The 10602-nt window shown below is 40.0% G+C and overlaps 1 protein-coding gene across 1 annotated transcript; it reads left to right on the top strand.

Annotated features, from left to right (window-relative positions):
- Positions 1–1139: 1139 nt before the first annotated feature.
- LOC125931427 (golgin subfamily A member 7-like) lies at positions 1140–2080 on the top strand. Its single transcript, XM_049643313.1, has one exon. The coding sequence runs from the start codon at positions 1140–1142 to the stop codon at positions 1611–1613; it is 474 nt and encodes a 157-aa protein (XP_049499270.1). The 3' UTR covers positions 1614–2080.
- The last annotated feature ends 8522 nt before the right edge of the window (positions 2081–10602 follow it).

The following is a 10602-nucleotide window of genomic DNA, read 5'->3' as shown; positions in this document are numbered from 1 at the left end:
TGAATAGAGTATATCTATACAATGGAATATTATGCAGCCTTGAAAAGGAATGAAATACTGTTCTATGCTACAACATGAAAAAATCTTGAAAGCATTATATTAAGCAAAGGAAGCTAGTCATGAAAGGTCACATATTGTATGAGTCTGTTTAGAGAAAATGTCCAAAATAGACAAATCCATAGACTGAGAAAGCAGTTTAGTGATTGACAGAGCTGGGAGGGAAGAAGGGATAATGGGAAATGACTATTAATGGGTATATGGTCTTCTTCGTGAGTGATGAAAATGTTTTGTAACTAGGTAGATGGATGATTGCAAAACACTGTGAATATACTAAAATCCATTGAATTGTACACTTTAAGACTTGTGCAGTGTGTCAGTTATATCTTAACAAAGCTGCTATTAAAAAAGAAAGAAAAGGTGTGCCTGGGATGCTCAGTCGGTTAAGCTTGGACTTTGGCTCAGCTCATGATCTCACAGTTCGTGAGTTAGAGCCCTGCATTGGGCTCTGTGCTGACAGCTTAGAGCCTGGAGCCTGTTCGGATTCTGTGTATCCCTCTCTCTTTCTGCACCTCCTCTTCTCTCTCTCTCTCTCTCAAAAATAAATAAACATTAATTTAAAAAAAAAAAAAAGAAAGAGGGGCGCCTGGGTGGCTCAGTCTGTTGAGCGGCCGACTCCGGCTCAGGTCATGATCTCGCGGTCCATGAGTTCGAGCCCTGCGTCGGGCTCTGTGCTGACAGCTCAGAGCCTGGAGCCTGTTTCAGATTCTGTGTCTCCCTCTCTCTGACCCTCCCCTGTTCATGCTCTGTCTCTCCCTGTCTCAAAAATAAATAAAACGTTAAAAAAAAAAGGAAGAAAGAAAGAAAAGAATGAATGAAGGAATACCATATCACCTTGAATCTATCCATTCAGTGTCCTGGTGAATCTTTCTCTACTAAGGGGCCATTATGACTTCTAGTTCATTGCTGGTATTGCTGGATGGGGCTATCTCTTTCAGCATGCATTGTAAAATCCTTTGGGTAGGCAGAAACTGGAATTCAACTCCAAGTAACAAACATGGGATCAAGCTTACTCAAGCCAAAACCACTATGTTGGGCTGAATTTCCCCTTTTCTCTCCAGGGGCATGTTTGGTCTCTTTAAATGCACTATACCTCGGTAGGCGGAAGGCAAAGGAGGCGGCATGCCCATCCTGTTCTCACCATAAGGCCGCAGCAGGTGTCAGTGTCCAGGAAGGTATTCATTCAGCGAGACTACAGCAGTGGCACACACTGCCAGTTCCAGACCAAGTTGCCTGTGGAGCTGGAGAACCTGATTGATAGGCAGCAGTTTGAAGAAACAGTTGGAACTCTAAATAACCTTTATGCAGAAGCAGAGAAGCTTGGGAGTCAATCATATCTTGAAGGCTGTTTGGCTTGCTTAACAGCCTACACCATCTTCTTATGCATGGAAACTCATTATGAGAAGGTTGTGAAGAAAGTGTCCAAATACATTCAAGAGCAGAATGAGAAGATATATGCTCCCCAAGGCCTCCTCCTGACAGATCACATTGAGAGAGGACTTCGAGTTATTGAAATCACCATTTATGAAGACAGAGGCATGAGCAGTGGGAGATAAACCATCGAATTAAAGATCTCTCCTCCAGCTGGGACCCTCATCTATTCACTGGCCGATCACAGAGTGTCCCCTACCTCCTCCCCAGAGCATCATTCCTTTGTATCTGCTGCCAGAGCCACGGTGCCATTTACTCCAAGGACTAACTTTCTAAAATTCCACACCTGGAGTGACCTCTGGTCACTCAGCATCCACTTTGTGTCTCCAAATTGTGTAGGACTCTGTAATCTCTTGATTAGTTTCTGAGAAAACACAATGAAGCATTTCACTTTTTTTATTCAAAGCCGTTAATAAAATAAGCCATTAGTCAGCTCAAAACAAAATTCATTTCTTACCTGCCACCAGGACAGTGGTTCTCTCATTCCTGGGGCCAGCTTCCCAGGTGGCTTGAGACTTCAGTGAGTCCCATCTTAGCCAGTGTTCAGTGTTATTTCCCCCAAATTCAGAAAATGCTTTTCTCCGGGATTTTGGTGAAAGGTAGGCCATGTCTGTGGTTTTGCTAACACATCTCCCAGATCTACCAATTTTTCCATGGCCAAAATCTTAAAGATTTATTTCTGCTGCTCAGTTTCTCCAACTGAAGCTCATTGGAAAAATAATGTATAATGTTACTTGTTTTATTATAACAGTTATTCCTAATTAAAACAGTATTTAATGCAATTTCAAGTTATTTTTCTTTGGAGAATTTTTTTATTGCATTACCTTGAATGTTGGGAAGATGTAGTATGTGTTGTGTGTTCCTTACAAAAATAATTAAGCACAATAAAGTGGATGCTAAACCATCAAACACATAAATGTCCCTGCTGTGTCCCTGAATGTGTAATAAGCAAGTATAATAAATATTTTAATTATAGTTTTGCTAGAAATATAACTTATGAGAAAAAAATTTGATAGGAATAATACTGTATATTGCTAATTTTTAACTGTCCCTACTGGCAAACCTTATGATTCATAGACTTTCCTCGTATACAGTATTCAGTGCACAGAAATCTTAGGATTGGTTCAAATACAGTAAGTTCAGTGATTTCCAACTAAAACTCTCAAGTCAGAGTCTGTGTTTATAGTTCTTCTGGCTGTATGTTCTTAGTGTCAGGGTTTCTTTTTTTTTTTTTTTTCAATATATGAAATTTATTGTCCAATTGGTTTCCATACAACACCCAGTGCTCATCCCAAAAGGTGCCCTCCTCAATACCCATCACCCACCCTCCCCTCCCTCCCACCCCCCATCAACCCTCAGTTTGTTCTCAGTTTTTAACAGTCTCTTATGCTTTGGCTCTCTCCCACTCTAACCTCTTTTTTTTTCCTTCCCCTCCTCCATGGGTTTCTGTTATGTTTCTCAGGATCCACATAAGAGTGAAAACATATGGAATCTGTCTTTCTCTTTATGGCTTATTTCATTTAGCATCACACTCTCCAGTTCCATCCATGTTGCTACAAAGGGCCATATTTCGTTCTTTCTCATTGCCATGTAGTACTCCATTGTGTATATAAACCACAATTTCTTTATCCATTCATCAGTTGATGGACATTTAGGCTCTTTCCATAATTTGGCTATTGTTGAGAGGGCTGCTATAAACATTGGGGTCCAAGTGCCCCTATGCATCAGTACTCCTGTATCCCTTGGGTAAATTCCTAGCAGTGCTATTGCTGGGTCATAGGGTAGGTCTATTTTTAATATTCTGAGGAACCTCCACACTGCTTTCCAGAGCGGCTGCACCAATTTGCATTCCCACCAACAGTGCAAGAGGGTTCCTGTTTCTCCACATCCTCTCCAGCATCTATAGTCTCCTGATTTGTTTATTTTGGCCACTCTGACCGTAGCAATCTCTTACTCGACACATCCCCAAAGGCAAGGGAATTAAAAGCAAAAATGAATTACTGGGACCTTATGAAGATAAAAACCTTCTGCACAGCAAAGGAAACAAGCAACAAAACTAAAAGGCAACCAACGGAATGGGAAAAGATATTTGCAAATGACATATCGGACAAAGGGCTAGTATCCAAACTCTATAAAGAGCTCGCCAAACTCCACACCCGAAAAACAAATAACCCAGTGAAGAAATGGGCAGAAAACATGAATAGACACTTCTCTAAAGAAGACATCCGGATGGCCAACAGGCACATGAAAAGATGCTCAACGTCTCTCCTCATCAGGGAAATACAAATCAAAACCACACTCAGATGTCACCTCATGCCAGTCAGTGTCAGGGTTTCTTACACCCTTCATTCATCTTTGGGGTTTTGAGAGCACTGTATTTGCAAGGAAGTTAAGAAATACATTAGAAAAGAATGAAACAGTTAAAAGTTTTACTTTCAGAGATACTTTAGGTGCTAATACTGGATTTCAACTTTCAGATTTAGTCTCTTTTATGGGTATGTTAGTTATTAAGTAAATCCCATCAGCCTGTGTAATATTTTAATTGTATAAAATTCCTTTGTTACTTTATAGCTTGTAATAGTGTATCTGTCTGTCTTTTAAACCTGTTGCAATAACTTTGCTGAAATAATAATACATTAGTAAAACTTTTCTTAACCAAAAAAAATGCACTATACCTCATTATAACAAACCGAGAACACAAAGAAATTCTGTATTTTGTCCCTGTGCATCATTGTGAAACAGAACCATGTCCACATTGATATCTGAGATGAAGCTGCTGACAGCAATATACAAATGCCAAAGCTGCTGCTGAAAGTGCTTCTAGAAAGTAAAGGGGAGGCATCAATTAGTCCAACATGAACTGCGAGCTTTGAACAAAATTATATTTGAAACATCTAAACTATACAATGACAATAAAACACCAAGTGAAATCATTAGAAATTCCAGTGTAAGATGATGATTCTCATGTGACTCGGGTTTTTGACAACCCTACTGGATACGTGAGCAACCATGTTCCAGGTCTCCAAAGGAAAGCCTATCATGAGTGGTCAGTTGCTTCATCAATTGCCACATCTAAATTAAGAAGGTAAGTTAGTAGTTTAAAAATGAAGTGTGATACCTTAAGCTTAGCAGTTTATTACTTGAGGTTCTAAATTCTTCCTGGAGTCTGGTCTATGTAAGAAAATGCCTTTTATTATCTCCCAAACTCCAAGAGCTTCAAGCTGGGACAGACACATTTGGGACACATCACAGGAGTTGGCTTCTCCTAACCCACATTCTGCAACCCTTCTATACATCTGCTTCTTCCCCTTATCAAAGTCACATAGATCATCTCAAGAACTATGGATAAAATCAGCCTGCTCCCAAAGTCCTACATTTTTTCCTTCCTTTCATCACACTTGTTCTACTGTTTGGCCAGCAAACGGCTGGCTAACTCCAGATCTTACATTGCTTGTGAATTGAACATGTGCTCAGCAATTGTTTTAGATATTTTCCACCTATTAATTAATTTTACCCTATGAAGAAGTTCTATTATCACACTTTAGAGATGAGGAAACTGAGGCACAGAGAAGTTAAGGAACTTGATTAAGGTCACAGAGCTAGGGAGTGTCAGAGCTAGGATTCAAACCCAGGCAGTCTGGCTTCAGAGCCCAAGGTCTGACCTCCATCATATCTTTTCCACTCCTGGCTGAAAAACAGTACCTGGTTTTCAGGGCTGTTGTGAGGACTAAATTATTATCAGTCCTCTGGAGTAGGGTGGCCATTTTCTGTCAAGTGGGCTGGGATTGGGAGTACATTTAGCAAATTAAGTTCCAGACATAGTTTAGAACAAGCATTTCCATTTATTTTAATAAACCTAAGTGAACATAAAGTGAAGTTCCGCATAAACATAGCTCCATAATAATGCATTTCATTGGAAAGAAGCTCTCTTAACATATTTACATTTAATGGAACACAAGAAGGGTCACTCTGACTTCATTTCCAAAGCTGACTCCTAAGTAGCATCTACAAATTCACAGAAAAGCTTTCACAGACCTAATAACTTGTGGAATAGGGTTATGCACTTGAATATGTGCACACCCTGTTCTGAAAGCTTTTTGTCCCACTCTAGTAGTGTTGATTTTAGCAAGCATATCCTTGGTGGCTGTTCATCCACTAAGGCATGTTGGCCCTTCATGCTCCACCTCAACTTAATAGGCTCCATGTGGGAGAAACAAGTCTAGAGGAATCAATTCACTATAATGGGCAATGTTCCCATAAACAACATCAGGAACATGAGAGCTGCCAGAAGAACTGAAGTGCATTCCTGTCATCTTCTTTTATGGAAATTCATGCCACCCAAATAAATGCTATACTCACTCCTCATTTATATGTTCTGTAAATTCAGTGCATTAAATGAATGCAATATGTCTACATTCTGAAGAGCAAACTAGAGAATGGCTCAATTCTTTAAAATCCCATAATCCTCAAGAACAAACCAAAGGCTTAAACCAGTCAAGCTCAGAAGCTAAGAAATAAATAAATAGTTTAAGCAAACTTTCCCTTGGGTTTGGCACTTCTAAAAGAGAGAAAGGGTTGTTAGGGGAGTAAATGTGGCTCTTTGTTGATTAATTAAGGATGCTTAGGCAACACTCAGTGGAATCCATAACTTATAGCCTGAGTTGTTGCTGTCATTTTTTTTCACTTAGACTTCTAGTTGTCGATTAGTACCTAAAATGACTTATGTAATCTGTGCCTTTAGGATGTCAGGTGTTAAAATTACTTTTCAGTACACTGACACAAATTACGATTGGATTTATTTGTTAAATGAGGTAAGAATTCAGGGGAGAAATCATGGTGGGCCAAAAGAATCTGTTTTAAAATGAGAAGAGATATGGAGGGAATATAGGTAATGATGAGAGAAATGAAGCTTATAGACTTTTAAATGGAAATAAGCCATGCACACATAGAGCTCTAATGAAAGGCATTATATGATCAGGGCATGCAGTCAGATCTCTCAAAGATGGTTTTTGGGGAAAGGATATGTAATCTTAGATTTAAAAGATAGATTGGATTTGAGCATATGAAGGTATAAAATGGAATATCCACCAAAAGGAGGTTGTTCAGGGAAAGACCAATAGCCCCTTTAGATGAAAGCTTGGTATGCATGACAGGAAGGAGCAGGAGGAGGGAGCTTGAAGGATAGGTTGAAATCAAATGGTAAATGGTTTGTATGCAGAATGGATTAAAGAGAAAGCTAACACCAAAGGGAAAAACCAATTAGAAGACTACTGCAAAAGTCCAAGTCAAGCATAAAGGTCAGAAATGCGGGCAGGGGCGGGGGGGAGTGAGAGCAGTGGCATGAGGAGGACACAGTGGAGAGAAGCATCATGGAGAGCCTCAGAGGTCAAATTGAAAAAGATATGGTGAGCCAGACAGAAAAGCCAAGATAATAAAGAAATAATCTCCCTATACCAGCTCTTAAAATCTCACAAAACAGGAGTCAATTAGAAGGAGACAAGATGACAGAAAAGCATGTAAGTTTTTTTTTGTGAGTCTTGCACCCATGAAATACAGCCAGACCAACACAAACCATCCTGCACACCTAGAAAACTGATCTGAGGATTAACACAACAATCTGCACAACCTGAACCACAGAATTCAGCAGGTATGCGGCATGGAGAGGTGAATTGGGGGAAAGAGAAGCCGTGGAGGGCAGGGAGCTACTTTTGGATGCAGAGAGAGGATAGAGACAGGGGCAGAGAGAATACAGGAAAAGCACTCCCCCAAAAGCAGCTGGAGAGAAGATGGAAAAGTGGAAACAGCTGCAGGGGCTGAACTAAAAAGGGAGAAAGGAGAGGGTTTAAATTCCATTAAGAATATAAACAGGGGGAGCACAGCGTCTGCAACTCCACAGCTTAATACCTGGTGGTGCTCTGGTGAGAAGGGTAAATCCCCAGGAGCAGAGTGGAGTCCGGGGTCTTCAGGCCACACAGGGAGAGGTGGTTCCCCTGCTGGGAGGACACCTGGTAGAGGCTGTGTAGGTCCCCCAAAGTCAAGGCCCCAGTGGACCCAGGAGAACAACCACATTCACTGTGCTGGAACAAGGTCGTTAAGGGTGAAGCCTGGTGCCAGATGTGTGTTGTGATTTTCCAGAGTCCTGGAAGCGCTGCTGCTACCCTGTCTCGTGAACTTTCTCAGGAGTGGGATGGCACCTGGCCGCAGTCTCTGGGCATTGGCAGCAGCACAGTCACGCAAATGTTCCTGGGTGCAGCCAGTACTGGGCCATTGCTCGGTGAGACCCTCCTACAGAGGGGCAGAACAGGTCAAAGCCGCAGTCCCTCAGAAGTAAAGGGTCAGGAAAAACAGCCAAATCTGAGACAAAACTCAGGAGGGAGGTGGGGGCTTAGTCACGGACTGTGTAGAAGTGAGGAGTGGACGGAAGCCAAAGACAAAGGATGGGTGCACAATTGCTGACCAGGGAGAACAGAGTTCCCATACTAGAGACTGGGTATCTGGGTGACGCCATTTTCACCACTCCCGCGCATGTGTACACGCACCTACAAGCGCCAACAATCGACCCCAGTAAGCTAAGCAGTGCCATCTAGAGGAGAATGGAGCTACCACACTAAGCCCTGCCCAACTGGGCCAACCTCGCTCTTCAGGAACACAAGTCACTTCGCCTGCTTAGTGTATGGACTATAAAGCACTTCATAGTTTGACTTCTAGGGGAAAACGAAGTAATTTCAGTCATATTTCAGTCTGTTCACTGGTCCATCTATTCAATTTTTCTTTCTTTTTTTCTTTTTTCTTTTTTCTCTTTTTCATTTTTTTCTTTTTCTTGAACACAGAAAGAGAAAAAAAATCATTTTTATTTTCAATTTTTATTAAAAATATTTTTCTTTAATTTTTTTCTACTATATATTTTACTTTCATGTAATTTTTTTCAAATTCTATTTTCTTTCCATAATTTCATTTTAGTCTACTTCAGTGTATTCATTTTTCAAATTTTCAAACTATTTCCTTTTTTTTTCTTTCCTCCTTTTTCTCTAATCTATCAAGACCCTTTCAACACCCAGACCAAAACACACCTAGGATCTAGCATCATTTATTCGACTTTTGTGTGTGTGTGTTTGTTTTTAATTTTTTTAATTTTAATTTTTTAATTTTAAATTCTTTTTACCTCATTAATTCCTTCTCTCCCTTCAAAATGACAAAAGTAAGGAATTCACCCCAAAAGGAAGAGCACGAAGAAACGACAGTGAGGGACTTAACCAACACAGATACAAGCAAGATGTCTGGACCAGAATTTAGAACCATGATAATAAGAATACTAGCTGGAGTCAAAAATAGATTAGAATCCCTTTCTATGGAAATAAAAGAAGTAAAAGCTATTCAGGATGAAATAAAAAATGCTATAACTGAGCTGCAATCTCAAAAGATTGCCACGGCAGCATGATTGGATGAGGCAGAACATAGAATCAGGAATATAGAGGACAAACGTATGGAGAATAATGAAGCAGAAAAAAAAGGGAGATTAAGGCAAAAGAGCATGATTTAAGAATTAGAGACATCAGTGACTCATTAAAAAAAAAATCAGAATCATAGGGGTCCGAGAAGAGGAAGAGAGAGAATTAGGGTTAGAAGGGTTATGTGAGCAAATCATAGCAGAAAACTTTCCTAACCTGGGGAAAGACACAGACATCAAAATCCAGGAAGCACAGAGGACCCCGATTAGATTCAACAAAAACCGACCATCAGCAGGGCATACCATAGTCAAATTCACAAAATACTCAGGCAAGGAGGGAATCGTGAAAGCAGCAAGGGAAAAAAAGTCCCTAACCTACAAGGGAAGACACATCAGGTTTGCAGCAAACCTATCCACAGAAACTTGGAAGGCCAGAAAGGCGTGCCAAGATATTTTCAATGTGCTGAAACAGGAAAAATATGCAGCCAAGAATTTATCCATCAAGGCTGTCATTCAAAATAGAAGGAGAGATTAAAAGTTTCTCAGACAAACAAAAATTAAAGGAGTTTGTGACCACTAAACCAGCCCTGCAAGAAATTTTAAGGGGGACTCTCTGAGGGGAGAAAGGATGAAAAAAAGACCAAAAGCAACAAAGACTAGAAAGGACCAGAGAACATCACCAGAAACTCCAACTCTACAAGTAACATAATGGCAATAAACTCATATCTTTCAGTACTCACTCGAAACATCAATGGACTAAATGCTCCATTCAAAAGACATAGAGTACCAGAATGGATAAGAAAACAAGATCCATCTATATGCTGTTTGCAAGAGACCCACTTTAGACCTAAAGACACCTTCATATTGAAAGTAAGGGGATGGAGAACCATCTATCATGCTAATGGTCGACAAAAGAAAGGCAGAGTAGCCATACTTATATCAGACAATTAAGAATTCAAAATAAAGACTGTAACAAGAGATGAAGAAAGGCATGTATCATAATTAAGGGGTCTATCCACCAAGAAGTCCTAACAACTATAAACATTTATACTCCAAATGTGGAAAAACCCAAATGTATAAATCAATTAATCACAAACATAAAGAAACTCATTGATAATAATTCCATAATAGTAAGGGACTTCAACACCCCACTCACAGCAATGGACAGGTCACCTAAACAGAAAATCAACAAGGAAACAATGGCTTTGAATGACACACTGGACCAGATGGACGTAACAGATATATTCTGAACATTTCATCCTAAAGCAATGGAATATACATCCTTCTCCAGTACACATAGAACATTCTCCGGAATAGATCACATACTGGGACACAAATCATCCCTCAACAAGTACAAAAAGATCGAGATCATACCGTGCATATTTTCAGACCACAATGCTATGAAACTCGAAATCAACCACAAGAAAAAATTTATAAAGATAGCAAATACTGGGAGATTAAAGAACATACTACTAAAGAATGAATGGGCTAACCAAGAAGTTAAAGAAAAATTTAAAATACGTGGAAGCCAATGAAAACGATAACACCACAAACCAAAACCACTGGGACACAGTAAAGGCGGTCATAAGAGGGAGGTATATAGCAATCCAGGCCTTCCTTAAGACGGAAGAAAGATCTCAGATACACAACCTAAACTTTCACCTTAA

The sequence above is a fragment of the Panthera uncia genome, chromosome X, assembly GCF_023721935.1.
Source record: "Panthera uncia isolate 11264 chromosome X, Puncia_PCG_1.0, whole genome shotgun sequence".
In the NCBI taxonomy this organism is placed as follows: Eukaryota; Metazoa; Chordata; class Mammalia; order Carnivora; family Felidae; genus Panthera; species Panthera uncia.
Note: the sequence above shows the minus strand (reverse complement) of the source record. Positions and strands in the feature narration are given on the sequence as shown.